This window comes from Triplophysa dalaica, chromosome 9 (genome assembly GCF_015846415.1).
Source record: "Triplophysa dalaica isolate WHDGS20190420 chromosome 9, ASM1584641v1, whole genome shotgun sequence".
Lineage (NCBI taxonomy): Eukaryota > Metazoa > Chordata > Actinopteri > Cypriniformes > Nemacheilidae > Triplophysa > Triplophysa dalaica.
In genome coordinates this window covers 12046416-12063145 of record NC_079550.1, presented here as the reverse complement: position 1 = coordinate 12063145, position 16730 = coordinate 12046416, and the positions used below count along the sequence as shown (strand labels likewise).

At 36.5% G+C, this 16730-nt stretch overlaps 1 protein-coding gene and 1 long non-coding RNA gene across 3 annotated transcripts; one reads left to right on the top strand and one right to left on the bottom strand.

Moving 5' to 3' along the window:
* Positions 1–222: 222 nt before the first annotated feature.
* Positions 223–2765, top strand: LOC130428355 (uncharacterized). The gene is made up of 3 exons (XR_008907446.1): positions 223–301; positions 2418–2531; positions 2656–2765. It is a non-coding gene; the product is annotated as an uncharacterized LOC130428355 (long non-coding RNA).
* Positions 1525–16669, bottom strand: ubash3bb (ubiquitin associated and SH3 domain containing Bb). 2 transcript variants are annotated; one of them, XM_056756305.1, is made up of 15 exons: positions 16453–16669; positions 16104–16241; positions 7354–7407; positions 6395–6581; positions 6064–6262; positions 5436–5605; positions 5139–5347; positions 4653–4797; positions 4012–4132; positions 3827–3949; positions 3661–3753; positions 3046–3190; positions 2857–2963; positions 2627–2736; positions 1525–2540 (listed from the first exon to the last, which is right to left on the bottom strand). In XM_056756305.1, the coding sequence occupies exons 2-15, from the start codon at positions 16229–16231 to the stop codon at positions 2403–2405; spliced, it is 1929 nt and encodes a 642-aa protein (XP_056612283.1). In that variant the 5' UTR covers positions 16232–16241; positions 16453–16669; the 3' UTR covers positions 1525–2402. The 2 variants fall into 2 exon arrangements, with proteins under 2 accessions (XP_056612283.1, XP_056612281.1); XM_056756303.1 differs by having other exon boundaries at positions 16104–16669.
* Positions 16670–16730: the final 61 nt, after the last annotated feature.

Sequence of the window (16730 nt, the reverse complement as noted above, 5' to 3'; positions counted from 1 at the left end):
ATAGGAACCAACTGGAAAGTGCTGTCTCGAGAGGCCCCGTCACCGATAATTAGTGATCAATCACGAATTAGTTTAAAAGCTTGAAAAGAACACTGAGAGCATTATTAGATTGCAGAGATTCACTGCTCGCCTGTAATGACTTGGGTTTTTAGAGGAACGAATCCCCACCAATCGTTTGTCAGTCTCGTCTATTGCCAATCAGCCCCATTAATCACGGGAGAGTCCAACCGTTCCGGGTCTGAAAGATCACAGGTGCCGCACTGAAGGGGAACGGGCTGCTTACATCTTGTGTAATTAGACTGTAAGGACATTAACACAGATGTTAACTGCTTCAGGTTCATTGCGCTGTGATTACAGCATTTCAACAGCGAGTCTCTCATTTTATGGTGACTTCAATCTTATAGCGAAGTATTCACGTCATTTTTAGTCTTCAATTGGGGTTTGTACAGCAGAGGTCGATCTGGAACAAAATTGAGGAAATAAAAGGAAAACATGTGTTAAATATGAAGTTCATATTTATATACAGCTTTCCTGTAGCTCAGTGGTAAGAGAATTGCGTTAGGTTGTGGGTTCGAACCCAGGGGATTGCAAATGCCTATGTAAAATGTATAGGATAATGCAATGTCAGTCGCTTTGGATAAAAGCGTCTTCCTTATGCATAAATGTAAATGAAGTTAACCTTGTGCAAAGTTAGGAGATAAATCTTTGGCTAAATTATGTTTCTTCCCTTTAAAATAAGTCGAATGCAATGTCTATGTAAATCAATCATAGTCATGTTAATGGCTTAAGGTAAGTGTCACTATGTAATCTTAATTTGGCATGTTATTATAAACCAGGTTTAAAGCGTCACCGTCAACAGAGGTCTTTCATTTCTCAAGCATTTGCGGAGGCATTTCATTTTCCTTTTAAAACGTATCGCGTCAGACGTGTTGTGCATGTTTATCTGAAAGTCGTTTGCTACTGAACTCACGTAAGGATCTCTATTGCAGTTGCTGATCTGTGCGTATCTCTAATTGAATAGATACGTCAACGTTGCATTTCGTCATTTCAGGATGGCGCGTTGTGTCGAGAATGTCAAATGTGTCTAAAAAGATCAATTAGCTAACAAATCAGACGTCGAATATGTACGAAAGGGACCTCGGGATAAACCATCTATTTATGAACGAGAATAAACTAAGTTAGGTCTAACCCATGAAGACACTATCCCCGCAAAAAGACTTGAAATATTAACACAAATAATATATATATTTATATATGGTTGTGTAATTTTCCCAACCCCAAAATAATTTATTTTAATATTAATAAATTCTTTTTATTTTGCAACGTTAGCAAATAATTAATAACATTCATGTTTTCTTAGGACATGTAGGCCTTGTATTTTAAAGCTGTAACACTTGCAATAATAACACAAGAGTTTGTCATTCATAATACTTTGTTGAACTGTTCAATTTATGTTTTTTTTCTTGGTTTTGGTTGTCTTGCAACTGTTTTCATGCAATGCGAATGGTAAAAACGCTATGAATATAAACTCGAATTGAATTTAATCCGTTTTCCATATCATGAAAGTAACAAGTGCTAAAATGCACTTCTCCATGTAAATCTGTTTTGTCTTTCAAATTCCACTGGTACAAAATCCTGCTCCACACAGCTGTGTCTTATATGCATGTTAATTGCCATATTTACATTAATATGGATATTGCCTTTTTGCACAAAGGTTAGGATGATGACACACTGATTCCTTTTAAACACTTTCATGTCATTAGAAAATGGCATGTATTTGTGGTATGAAGTGATGTCATAGTTACTGCTGCGTTATTTCACTGTGCATTTTAACCTATTAAAAGTGATTAAATCATATATGTGACCTTGGATAACAAAACCAGTCTTAATAAGCACTGGAAGTAAAAAAGCCAAAAATACATTGACTGGGCCGAAATGATAAATTTTTCTTTTATGCCAAAAATCATGCTTAGTAAAGATCATGTTCCATGAAGATATTAAGTTCATACCGTAAATATATAAAAACGCTATATTTGTTCCTCTGATTAACAACTTCAAAGCCAATTTTCTCAATATTTAGATTTTTTTGCACCCTCAGATTCTAGTGTCTTAAACAGTTGTATTTCAGCCAGATATTATCATTCTATCATAACAAATTTGTAAATAATTGACCAACAAGACCCATTTTGTTGTCCAGGGTCACATATGTTTTTTTATACAGTGCAGTCTCCTCTGTCCAACTCCGCCACGTCCCACATTAATATATAATTTGCATAATTTTAAACATGAATGTTACAAATGACATATATTAAAAATGCTCAGTTGTGTGCTTCCAGTGCAGGTAACATTTCAGTCTTTCCTCCAGAATAGTTGTCCTTTAAGGAACCCCTGTAAACACAAGGTCATTCTTGCTGTAGGGTCTCTCTCCAGCTGAAGCTGTGATTGGGCCCATGAGTAAGAGGCAGAATTGGGGGGTCTACCAGCTGCCATGTTCCCGTCTCCCCTTGCTCCTCACACGAACAGAGACCCAGGTATGGAATCTGGATGGAAACACAATGCATCACATTTATAAAGTGCAATGAAATTGAAGATATATAATGCAAATAACATGTAAAACTATATTAACCTTTCGTACTACTTGCACAAAATCTTTAGGGTTCTGAGGGGAAAGGCCTTGAATCTGCCGGGTACAAGCCTCCAAAGAAGAAGCATGTGCCACAAACAGAATGTTGTTTCCTGACAAAGGAAGAAGAAAAGGACACAAGAAAGGATCAAAGTTATGAGGATCATATTAAAGTAAAGTCAAGGCAGTTGTGTTTACTATTAAGCCATCATTTTTATAGTATTTGTACTCACCTTTATTTTCGCAGTTAGCCAAAATGTCTTTGGTCACCTTGTAGCTCCGACTAATATACGCGTCATATGTCTCAGACATGGTTAGTTTGTTAATGGGAAAGTGAGGTCTGTAACACACAGGAAGACACATGCTGACAGCTGAATGTGAAATGAAAATAGTTTATTACAGCCAACATGTATATAACTTACCTGTATGTTGTGTCTACATTGAGTTTGGCTGCGGCAAGATCTGTTGGAGGTATCCAAGGAGGCAAAGATGTTCCCGAGACCCATTTAGTCCACTCAAAAAGCCCAGGTTCCACTCGAACACTTATTCTGCCATCTTGCTGCATCCCTAGAATATGAGCATGCATTAGTCACACAGCATATTCAACCTTCACTTGTTATTCCCAATAAAGATGTTGCTTATAGATTTTTAAAGGTCCAGTGTGTAATTTTTTTGGAGTATATGCAATATAATAAACACATACCTATGTCTTCAGAGGTGTAAGGAAGCGTTATGTTTTTATTACCTTAGAATGAGTTATTTCTATCTACACACATCGCGGGTCCCCTTACATGGAATTTGCCATGTTTCCTCAGTAGCCCTAAACAGACAAACCGCTCTACATAGCGCCTTACATAAACATGTTAAATCCTTTGGCAAAGTACCGAAACCGTGAAAACATCTTAGTTCTGTGTCAGCCACCATAGTGCTTCGAAAGGGAGGGGTGGAGTCAGCCGCAAGATCACTGCTAGATGGCACTGAAAAACATACACTGGACCTTTAACACTTAAGGTAGAGTTCCTAACTGCAGTACATACCTCTAAGGATATCATGAGCTGTCTGGACACAGCGGAGGCTGGGCGAGCAGTACACAAAATCAATAGTGGTGTTACTTTCTAGTATAGCCTCACCTGGAATCAAATTCACAAAAAGGCATGTCAGACTGTCTACCGCACTACATCTTAGAACAATGTGTCAACATACCCACTATCCTGGCCTGTGTAGATCCAACCACTGTAATAGGAGCATCCATTTCATACATTCTGTCTGCTTTTCCCCAGGCAGGTAGCACAGCGGGCATATTCAGATTACTCCTCACATACCTGCCTACAGGAGGACAAACTGAGTCAGCAATCTAACAGCACGGTGTAAGTGAAAACTGATATTACCTTTAGAGTCCGAACACAGTGAGAGCCATTGTTTTCCAAACACAACGTCCATTCTCTCTCCATGTCGACATACAAACAGGGTTCTTTTAGGAGGACAAGACTGAAGGTTGGATCGCAGCACCTTCCCTCAAAACAATAAAAGCACTTTCATAAATTACTTTAGTAAACGCATTAGTTAACATGAACTAACAATGAGCAATAAAGTGTTTTAGCATTTAATAATCTTGGCTAATGTTATATGCTGTAGAAGTACTGCTCATTGTTAGTTAACTGAAAAGTGTTACCAAAATGCTATTTAAATATTTCATAGGCAAGGCAAGAATTTCATACTTAAAGCTGCAATCGTACATTTTGTTTATCTTTCTCCATCTCTGTTTGAAACATGAAACTGCAGATTACTTTGTCGTTTTTCTTTATGTGTGCTTCAAATGAAGTCAAACTGACATTTACCACAAAATACCAGCTTGTAGAATGGTGTGTTTTTATGTTTTGATTATTGTTTATCCAAAAATGTACAGATTGCAGCATAACATTAATAAAATTGCATTATTAATGCAACATTTCAAATAAAACCGCATAACGGCACAATTTAACTACTGATAATGTTTACAAAGTTACTCTAATTGTTGTGAATTGGGCACCTGCATAGGTGGGCAAATAACACTCAAGATGGTGGAGTCTCCCAGCCTTGAGTTATCCAAGCAACGAAGGCTGAGCAGCCCGTCCAATGATTTGCTCTCTTTAAAGCCCTTTTCCGAAGGGCTAGTAGAAAAGAAGGAGTGTGACCTGTGCAAAAAGCATTTGAAGAGTTGAATGTCTTGCAGGAGTCTTTATTCATGTTTACTTCATTCTTTACTTAAAATAATATTACAAAAGACCTACATTTTAAAGCGAAAATTAGATGAAAATGAAGAAAACTTGAGCGTGCAGTGCAAAAGTCAGCACCACTATGTTAATTGTCTGGGTGGTTCCCAGTTGTTAAGGTGTTCTGAGTGCATCTGTTTTACTCTTTTGCAAATGTGGCTAACCTACTTCTAACCTTTATGTTGTCCACCAGGCAAAAAACAGAAGCCTGACCCTTATTAAAGTAATAGCAAACATCATTTAGGTTCATATTTGAACCGTACCCGTGGAAGACCCATGTGTCGCATTCATCAGCAGGGCTGACATAGTTCTCGGGCAGCAGTCCAGACAAGCCTGTACATAGAGATGTACCGTAGACCCAGCCCTCACTCGTACTCATTTGCTCCACCGTCGATGAGAAGATGAAGTCTCCCAGCACCAGCTCCAACTCATCATCATTCTGAGGATTGTACGGGTACATCACTCGCAAATTCTGACAATAAAACACAGGTGAGAATGCATTACACTGTGTGCTTAAACAAGCAGAACCATTAAAGCCGATACAGGGAGTCAGGCTTCACCTCATGATTCGCAAATCTTATGTCTCGTGAGAAAATAGCAGCGAGCCAATCGCAGCCGAGCTTGACCTCAATCCCTTTAGCCAATTTTTCCAAGGAAGAAAAATGATTGGTTGGAAAGTGATATGCTAGAGTCAAATGAAGTTGCTTTTTATGGGGTTCCACATGAACATCTGTGAAATAACAAGAAAAAAGTATTTTGACCTGACCACAGTGTAAAACCTTCTTGCTGCCTTTAATTTTAAAGGAGAAGAATATTAGCTTATCAAGGCATTTCACTTTTATAAAGAGTGTTAAAGTTATGTTTCATGCTAATGTGCCATTAAGTGAAAGTGCCAAGATCTAAAAATGGCTCTGAAAATGAAAACAGCCCTTCTATTCATTATACAAGAAAAAGAATGATAAAGAAAAGTTGAAAAATGTTATATGTGAATTTTGGAACGCAACAGTAATGTAAAAAATTAACAACTGTACTCATTAGGGTGAGAAAATAAAAAACACACAAATACATAGATTTTGGTTTATGGATATATTACCCTATCATGTATAAACAGTCTAAACACCAGGAGGTAACAAGTGGATGGGAGCACAATCACCATCTGTGACAAATGCTCTGATCACGCCTACCCACCAGCTTTAGTGGCAGCCTCCACCGCAAAGTCAGAAGCAAACTTCTTTAGCGTCTCAGCCACCTGTTCCTCCACAAACAGCCCAATGAAGTTAGTGGAGGTGTAAAGCTCCAGGGGCAGAGGGCTGGGAAATCTCCCCCTCCATTGATTCACCGTGGACTGCAGGGCTTCACAGACAGCCATAACTTTATTGTCTGGGCACTACAAGCACAAAATAAAAAATTGAAATACTGTTGCACCATGATGCAATTATAACTGATAGATTTTTTGTTATGCAAGACATAACATAAAACATAACTCAACATTAAGATTAAATGATGAATCGTGGCTCACCTTAAAGAACAGACAGAGTGTGATATGTGGAAATATGTTGTGAGCTTTGTTCTTGCCACAGGTTAAGCGAGACTGCTGCCAGAAATTGGAAAGTTGGTTTTGTAAAGGCCCACTGGGACACAAATATAGCACATACTCCCTGGGTAAAGGGTCATCCAGATAGGGGTCATCCAAATGGGAGAACAGCCTATGAAAAAAATAAGACATGATCATAAATTAGGCTACAGGACTGCTAAACAACTTAATGACCAACTAGACTGAGTATAAAGGTATTAGATGCCACTAGAGGGCAGAATTGTCTCTGAAGAAGTAAAAATGTTTAAGTGATAGTTCACCCAAACATGACAATTCTGTCATCATTTACTCACCCACTTTTCATTTCAAACCTCCATGACTTACTATCTTCCGCAGAACACAAAAGATGATTTTTTGAAGAAAGTTGGTAATCGAACAGCACTAGCCCCCATTGACTTCTATTGTATGGACACAAAACCAATGCAAGTGAATGGGGGGCCAGTTAACATAATTCGTCAAAATATGTTATTTTGTGTTCGGCAAAAGAAATAAAGTTACAGAAATTTTGAAATGAGTGTTAGCAAATGATAACAGATTTTTTTTTTGGTTGAAATAAGAAATTGACAAGAAATTGACCCTTGTTTGTGGGTCTATAGTGGACCTAAATAAATATAGCCATAACAATATTTAAAATTATATGTTTACCAAACCATATATGGTTCATTTGTAACTAACTAAGGGGCTAAAAATTATAAATCTGAGATGGGTTTAAAATCTTGTTTATCTTCAAAATAAAGATTGCAACGTGTGGCACTGAAATATTTTAATCTGATCTTTATATGAAAACATTTTAAATAAAGATTAAAAACATGTAAAAAAGACTAAGATTAACAGAATAAGTACATTAAGAAAATGGAATAGAATAACATTTAAAAACAGTATACCAGTCACAAGCTAGCTGAACACTTCTGCCTCCAGTTGATGCCAGAGCTTTCAATCTGTAAAAAACAACATCTTTTAGAATTCAGTATCTTAGAAGATATACAGCCATAAAATATAAATATAATTATTTGTCAGCACTAAAAATAAAACTTCTTTCCTCATGTACACACACGCCAGAATTTCTTTCTTCGGCAGGATACAAAAGAATATGTTTTGAAGAAAACACAAAACAACAGAGACATTTCTCAAAATATCTTATTTAGTGTTCTGTATACAAAAAGTCATACAGGTTTAGAACAACATGAGGGTGAATAAATGATAACAAATATTTTATTTTTGGGTCAACTATCCCTTAGCTGAAATTTTGCGTTAATTTATGATTTACAATTATTTGTAAAAAATACTATGGAAAATGTGATGTATGTTTTTTTATGAATGACACTGATTATTCATGATTATGAATGTATATTGATATATATGATTAATCATGTATAAACTAAGTATATACAGAAATATAAACAGTTTCAAGTATGAGCACTTGTGCAACAATGCCAAGTTGTACTTTTCATGCTCTAGTGTATAATTTGTGTTTTTTATCTATTTATTACGTGCAGGTCTGCGAGAGTGGAAAACCCATGTAAAGATGAGATGACTTATTATGATTAACTTCCAGATTTCAAGAAGCGGTGAAGGAGGCAAAGAGCTGCGTGGGAGAGGTAACTATCACCCTTCTCTCACACTTCAGTACCTAATGCTCTGCTTTTCAGCATACACTTAGTTGTTCGTACGTAAAACTGTTATTCTAATATTTTATTAGAGTTTAAACATGAATATGTACAGAACAAGTGCATTGTATTCTGTCATCAGGGGGTTTTGAATTGGCAAAAATTGAATTAGGTTTGTTTCTCTCATAAAACCAGGAACCAATTGTGACTGGATGAAGAAGCTACAATTTAAACAACATTCACGTGTCTTCACAACATTGTCCCCTTTATCAAAACCAAACAAAAAGTGAATTGAAAAATCGTTTACATTGTGAAACCACAACAGTGAGCAAGACTAAGAACTTGTTGGTTATATGGGATTGTAATACGGGAAGCATAATTGTTTCAAAAGGTCCTCATTAAACCTCACATACCCTTGTTCTCACAAATACCACTGAAGCAAAACCTTTGGGTATATGAAGACTTGTCCCTTATGATCAAGGGTGTACCAAAAGGCAAGTTTGTGAACAATGGTCAGTCTGCATATTTGTTTGCCGTTAGCTTATGTGTTCTATCAAAACAAAACGTTTCCACTGCAAGAGCAAGTACACCGCCAACCACCGTTCTTCCATAGAGAAAATGCAAATAAGTTACAGTTAAAAACTAACTTAAAAGTGATTAGTTCCTTAATCTGAGTCTCAGAAGATGCTTAAAAGCGGAACAAAGGTCAGCAAACACATGTAGTGTTTGTTTAGAAGCAGGTTTCTCACACTTAATAGTAAATATGTAATAGAATGTGTTAACTGAAAAAAATATTTAAGCTTTATATTTTAAGCTGTTTAATCATGTTAGCAACCAACCATGTGGCATCCAAATATAAATATCATCATAATCTGTTGACATTATTAAACAATACCATACCTAAACTTTCGATAAAACTGACATGTGACTTTTACATAAATAAATCATCTTATAGATTAAGTCCGGAGCAAACCCACAGCAAGACCAAATCATAAGTCTGTTACAGCACTAACAGATCATTAAATGTCAAGCAAACTGAACCTCATACAACCTTATGTACAGTATAAGTGCTGATACTGAATAAGGACATTAACAACATGAACTATTAACATGCATATCACAGAGGCAAGCCTCCACCTGTTAAAGTTCAAAATAGCACATCATATTTTAAGTCATATTTTCCAGTTCAGTAAAACAAACATGTCGAGACAGACCAAGTGAATAACCACCCCCACACACATGAGTCTCATTCAATTCTTTAGATGTCCCTCTTGATGTGTGACAAGCTATTTCCTATTTAGTCATGTACAGCTCATGTAGATTTAGCTAAAGACGCAGTAGGGGTAAATCTGTTCAAATTCCAATGACACATGTTAATAAATGAAATATGACTACATATGGAGAGCTGGTTAGTAAACTGTCATTTTTATCTTAATTATCCTAATGATGTTTGGCATAAAAGAAATATCAATCATTTTGGCCCATACAAAGAATTGTTGGCTTTTGCTGCAAATATACCCATGCTACTTATGACTGGTTTGTGGTCCAGGGTCACATTTGCATAACTATTAGAATAGTTTTCAACTATAAGAAGAAAATAGTAAAAAAATGTACCCAAACTGTCACTGGGATATATAAAGGTCCTCATTTATATAATTTAGGTATGATATGTATTTATTTGGTAGCAATATGTCCCTCTTTAGGTTCAAAGGAGTACTGAAAATGTACCACCCCAGTGATAGTGACCATATTTTCTGAAAGTGATATTTTTTTCACAATATTGATAAATGTGGTTTTTAGTATCATGTCATTGTTTATAAATATTGTAGTATATTGTGACACCCCTAACATAAAGCATTTTGTGGATTCTTTAGAGTGTTGCAGCAGTCAAAAACAAAGCCTGTTTCTTTATTCGAAGAACGCAAAGAACAGACTTTTGATCTTGCCGAGACCGGTCTTGCGTGACAGCCTTGAAAGAACGAACTTGGATGGACGCGTTGCAATGGGATTTCAAGCAGGTTCGGTACGATGCATTCAATGCATGCTCGATATCAAGAAAACATCTCGGTCAACATGTAGATAGTTTCAGTGTATTCTCTTTTCTTGTGTTCTTGAGTATTGGAACTGGTCTTTGGCGGTTATTGATGACGTAGAGCGAGAACATGTATATTGAGAAACGGACAAAATTAAGTTTAAACCTAGAATAACAAATCATGCTTGATAATCTTCACACTGTTTCTTTTCAGTTGCACAGCTGACCAAACAGGTGTACACACACATTGTACTCTTTGGGATCACCACATAGCTCAGACTTTTACATCCTTACATTACCCGTTTATAGAATTCCAGATAGCCTGATTTTCAGCCAACAGGCTAAAAAACAGCCACTGCATTCTAACCCTTTCAACAACTGCTTTCTATTGAGACAAAACTAAAGTAACACCTTATTTTTTAAATGCCTTGGTTAAACATTACATAAATGTACTATAATAATAACACTAAATTAGGCATATCTGCATGCAACTCTAACTCTAAACCAAACAGTATTATTAACACTGTAGTACGTACATGTTGTTATAGTAAATTATATTAAGTTAATTTAATGTGTAAATAACAAGAACAAAACTAACGTGTAAATGGATTTGTTTGCACTCAGCTCTTGACCGAGATAATTTTATTTATATTTTATAGATTTAAAAAATCCTTAACAGTGGAATGCATAAAGGATACTAAGTGTTAACTGGTGTCTCATAATTTAAACAATAAAAAACTGCAACAGAAGGGACTGGAAGAAACCATACATACAGTAAAAGGGAATGGAGAATGGAATATAATACTAAATCAGCAAAGGTCCGCTTCTCTAACTAACATACATTTCCTCTTTCAGGATATACATGAATAGTCTTATTTTTTAGCCCATAACCACATGGACTTAGTGTAAAGTAATATTTGTGTGAAATTATATTTCATTATTAGTAGCAAAATATTCATATCTCCTTACTTCCGGTACAAACAATAAAGCAGTCCTTTCTAAATAAACCGATAGCCCCAATGGCTGTTTTATGATGATGTGATGAGACATAATAAAAACAATTCAATATGCTTTTAAAAACTTAAAAAAATCTTTAGCTATAGGCTATATTAACTGTCAACCACAGTATGTATAGTAACCTGTGAACTTAAGTGACCTTTTAAACAAATGACATTTAGTGCATCACCAATGCACCTTTATGATACCATATAACACCCCTTCTATCTCTAAACACTGAGTGCACTATACTGCCAAAGCAAGCCAAATTGTAGAACAATATACTGTACATCTGTTACGGTAAAAGTGAGCTAATGTGACAGGTGACATAACACCTATGACTACATACAGTATTAAGACATTTATTTTAAGTAACCAAATTTGACAGCGATGCAGAAATATCTGTCTGTTGCATTTAGACAACTGCCCCAAAAATGATAATGATAAAAATAGTTTTGTAAAAAAAATCACCCATTCACATCTTTATTTGCTTAGTACAAACATGTTGGACAATGTGAAAAACAATAAATTAAGCAATTCTGTCATCATCTACCCACCCTCACATCTCTAAAAAAAACTTTTTGGACACAAACAAAGATATTATTCAAATGTCTCGATTATTGTTAGCTGCCAATTTCAGCCTTATATGAAGTGCTTGCTTGCTTAAAACTAATCCAATAGAAAATAATCCACAGATTTATTGTAGAATTGTTTAGAAATCCTAAAGGACCAATGTGTGATTTTTAGTAAGGATACACTGATATGTAAATTTAGAATAATTTTACAGATAACCGATATGGCCAATTTTAACGAGTAAGGCGGGACGAGAGCCGTGAGGCAACGAGGTGGTGCCGGTGGCGACGTGGCGTGAGTGATGGGAATCAGTTGTGCGCACACCGGTCCCGCATATCTCACGGAGGAGATCGAAATTCTATAATTTAAACATTCATAAATATCTCTACTGTACCTACATCAACAATGTTTTGCCAATAGCAGTAAGTGAATGATCACAAGATAAAAATAGTACTGTACTGTATTTTAACTGTGAGCAGCCTTAACCAAAGGAAATTATTTATGATTTGTCGGATATTATATATCGGCATAAATATTTATTATCGGCCGATACTGATAACATTAAAAATGACCATTTATCAGCTGATAAATCTAATAATTTATCGTGCGTCCCTAATTTTTAGAGGATCTATCAACAGAAATTGAAAATAATATACATAACTACTGTATGTGTTCAGACGGAGGTGTACAAAGAGCTTACATAATGTTTTTATACCTCAGAATGAGCTATTTCTATCTACATACACCGCAGGCCCCTTTACATGGAATTCAGCATGTTGTTTCTACAGTAGCCCTAAATGGACAAACTGCTAGAAAGTGTATTTCGAAAATGCTTTATCTCAAAAGAAGCAAAAACGTGACGACCTCAGTTCTGTGTCAGCCACCATAGTGATTCAAAAGGGAGAGGTGCTTGAGCCGTTGGTTGCAATTCACAACCTCACTGCTACGCTGTTAAATTTCATACACTGTTCCTTTACAAACCTTAGCAAAAGGCCCATAACACTTTTCCAAAACGATAACCAACCAATGGAGTTGAATCCATGTGTCTTCAGAGAGCTTCGGTAAGGTAACGCTGGGGCAGCAGGGTGGAAGGACAAGCTTTTGTACACACAGCCATCATTCTGGCAAACGCACAACCACACACTATTGCTTGCTTCTCTTAAACAGCGGAGGAGTTGATTTGGGGAATAAAGAGCAGGCTTGCTTTTTTTAACAACCGCTTGTGGAACACACTCTTGTCGGTGTCTGGGAGAGAGCATGTTTTTTCAGTGGTGTTGGAGAGAGGCTTAGTCTCTATTGATGCTAGTGTGCTGACCCACATTTGTTTCCATTATATCCACCGAGGGAGTCGAGCCAAAGAGAATTTTTTTGTTGAAGCTCAGTAAAAAGGCTCTATCCCACATGTCCCTGTTAGCTAAAACATTGAACGCATGGGACAGACCGAGGGAATAGCGCACAGCTGTTAATCCAGAAATATGTCCAGCCAACACCTGCACATTTTGGCAAATGTGCCCAACCTGCAACAGGGACAACTGGCCACCGCAGAAGGGCTAGAGTGGACCACTTGTTTCAAAAGATCACATCAGAAGCATGAAATGCCACAATGAACACCAACAACGTGCCCTCTGAATAAAGTGAATGATCAGGATCTCAGTACACCAGAAACCGAGAGGGCCACGGCCGCTATCTAATCTCTTGTGTTTGAGGAAGGAAGTTGATGAAATTTACATAACGTGGTCCTGAGTCAAAACCACAATGATAATGTTATGTTATTAAGGTTATTTTTGTTTACTTAAAAACTTTGAAATAGTTTCTGTGCATTGAAATCAAACAAAATATTGACCTAAAAATTTTTGGAAAAAAAAACTGAAGTAAGCTTAAAGCAGTAAAAGTATATTAATAAACAAAAACAAAAATGAACAAAAAATGTATATAGCAACATTAAAAATCTAACGATAAATAATCAAATGAAAAAAGCATATACCAACTAAAATAAACAAAAAAAATAAAACAAAATAAATAAAAGCTAATTTAAAATATTAATAAAACTAAAATCAAAACTATAATAACTCCAGCTTACTGCCTAAACGCTATGACAAGAGATGTGAGATGTGCTATTTTCTATGAGCACTATATCATAGAAAAAGATGGTTATGTGATGACTGACGTAGGTGTAATGAAACTTGAAGCTGTCCATTGCATTTTTTTTTCTTTTAAATTAAATATCTTCTGTTTATCAGCTTAATATGCAGAAAAATTGTTCGTCCGACCATTGGCGTGGCGACCAAAACAAGCGTTCTTGTTATCTGTTCCAAATGAAACAAAGGAGGGTTTCTGATCACAAGATTTCACAAAAAGACACATGACCTTCCCATGCAAAACTGAGAGCATATGAACTACGTGCTTTATTTACTTCTGAACAGCTGCAATGTCTGTGGTTTTATCATTCGTGTGACAAAAGAAGAATGGAAAAAGCACCTTGTGACTTGCAGATCATTCATGCTGTAATAACTGCAGATGTTCCTCCTCACATGTTGTGAGACATAGTAACCATCTCTGCATTGACTGCTCCCATTTGATTCAGTGTTTCGGTGGTTGGGTGACAACTGACGAATCTCTGAAAGCTGTCATGTCAAAGAAACTCTTCAAAGAAATCAGGGCAATTCACAGTCATTATGTAGGTCAACGCATCCACGGAAAAGAGAGCATATTAATAACTTGCCTTGACACACACAAGGCGTCGATTTGGGTAGGGACGGTAGGGACATGTCCCACTCCCTACCAATATTCAGAGAAAACTAAATTGTCCCTATACCAATAATTTTGACTACAGAAATAATAAATTACACATTTATAACCTTTGATGTCCATCTTTGTCTTGTATTACATCTATGAGGATAACCACTGTATAACGTTAGTGGATTATCATGACAATCAATTGTTTTATAAGCCTCTACAACCTAAAAATGCTTATTTTTAGTATGGATTTTTTTCTAAGTTACGTTCCAAATTGTGTTTCTGTCTAACAGTTAGTGTTTAGTTCTGGTGTGTGAGGGTTATGTTTAGGCAAAATAAAATGTAGTGGGGATAAAGGATATAAATGTAAAATGAACAAGTAAGCAAGCCACTTAATTTCTTTTGTTTATGGCATTTGAAATAATTATAGTTAGCCATCAATGTCTATGTCCACGAATGTGTTCATTTGGAATGCATGAATGCAGGTTTTTGTCAGATCAGTTGACAGAAGCACTCCTGACATGTTGTGGAGAGGTAGGGTCAAAGGTGATTAGGCTTTTAAAACATGATTATGTTTGTTATGCATTATATAAAGGTTATAATAAGGTTGCACTGTTATAGAGCTCTATGAAGCCCTGACTCATACATACTGTAGAGTTTAAAAGTGAAGGCATAAATATGTACGCATCAAAAGTTGTTTTTAGCCAGAGTGTATATGCGGTCGTTACTACAGACTGGCTAATTATATTCTGGTGTATTTCTAAGGAAACTGATCTTGGTGTAGACAGCAATAGATAGTAGCAATTCGAGAGACAACAATGAAGAACAGTTTAGAAAACTAAAGAAAGTTTTGTTAAAATATTAGTCGGTTTAAATAAGTAAACGTCGCTAACTTTACTGACAATGCGGCTCTGCAGACCAATTACATGTCCCCAACAATGTCAAAACCATGCCTTGGAACACACACACGCCGGTTTATAGAAAATTCTTGCCTTTACATTAGAGATTCTGTGGCCATGGCCTGAGGATGAACTGAAGAGCCACAGAGGTAATAGGGTTAGTAGTCCATTATGCAGGTCATATGGACACAACATATAGGTTATTGTTTCAAACACCCGCTCTTGCACAAAAAGAGTAGGAAAAGGGTACTTTGTCTATTTTTGCTCTGTTGAACACGAAAGAAGACATTTTGAAGAATGTAGGACAGCAAATAGTTCTGGGGCACTTTTGATTGTATATTTCTTCTATGGTAGTGCGTGGAAAATCTGTCTGGTTATAAGCATTCTTCCAAATATCATTCTCTGAGTTCATCAAAACAAAGACATTCATACAGATTGGGAACAACTCGATGGTGTGTAAATAATGGCAGCATTTTCATTTTTGGGTGAATCCCTTCAACTTACTTAACTTTTCTACCTGCCCCTTAAGAAAATTCACCACAGTTTATGCTATTTGTAGCAAAAGTATGTGAATGATTCACTATTCCAGAGATCCCGCATTATTTCCGCAAAATTGTGAATCTCCACACGTTTATAGCTACTTGACGTCTACCTCTTGTTACAATGTAGCCTATTTAAACTTGTCCGCTGGCTTGTTTAGATACGTGTGGACCTTAGACATGTTAAATAAAACCACTCGTTTCGTATTTAAGCTATAAAACAGATTGTTGCGCGCTATTCGTTTGACTTACGCTCTATGCTGAGGGAATCCCATCGCCAGAAGCACATCCAGACGGGACCCATGCTTGACAGAGACACAACCGCTCCGTCGAAGTCTGCGCGGGATAATATTACTGTACAAATCCTCCTTTGCTGCCATCCTTCAAGTCCTGTTAAAAGATGCAATCGAATCCGACGCCGGTGAAAGACAACGAAGCCATAGGAAACATCTGCTTATTTAGCCACTATGACTAAACCATAAACGCCTCCTCCCAGTCAAGACATCAGCAGTGTGAGAGCACCGTTTTTGTGTTTATAAACAGTAGTAAAGTATAGCGAAGCAGTAGATTCTACTGGTTGTGTTCAATGCCGCCTACTTACAGCAGCATTTTGGCAGGCGGGTCCCGCGTCAGCTTGTTTCAGAACACTTTGGACGGGCCAGCATCAAGATGCCCATCTGCCCAAAATAGTTAAAGGTAGTCATTGTGTTTTATAACATGCCCTTTCACGGTTTTCATTATGTTTAGTGCAATACAGACCCTGATTTGACTTTAATGACTGATTTAAAGTCATAAGTTCATGTTACACTTCGGTCAGACGACAATTATAGTACTGTTAGTTATACAAATGTAAATAAAATGATGCAGGTTTACAAAACT

Bases quoted from the DNA above. Each gene is read 5' to 3' on its own strand.
- ubash3bb (XM_056756303.1), bottom strand. From the start codon at position 16,231: ATGGCAGCAAAGGAGGATTTGTACAGTAATATTATCCCGCGCAGACTT. The intron at 7,408-16,103 runs GTAAGTCAAACG...TGTTTTTTACAG, and splicing joins GGATTCCCTCAGCATAGAGC to ATTGAAAGCTCTGGCATCAA. The intron at 2,541-2,626 runs GTTAATATAGTT...GTTTCCATCCAG, and splicing joins TTGTGCAAGTAGTACGAAAG to ATTCCATACCTGGGTCTCTG.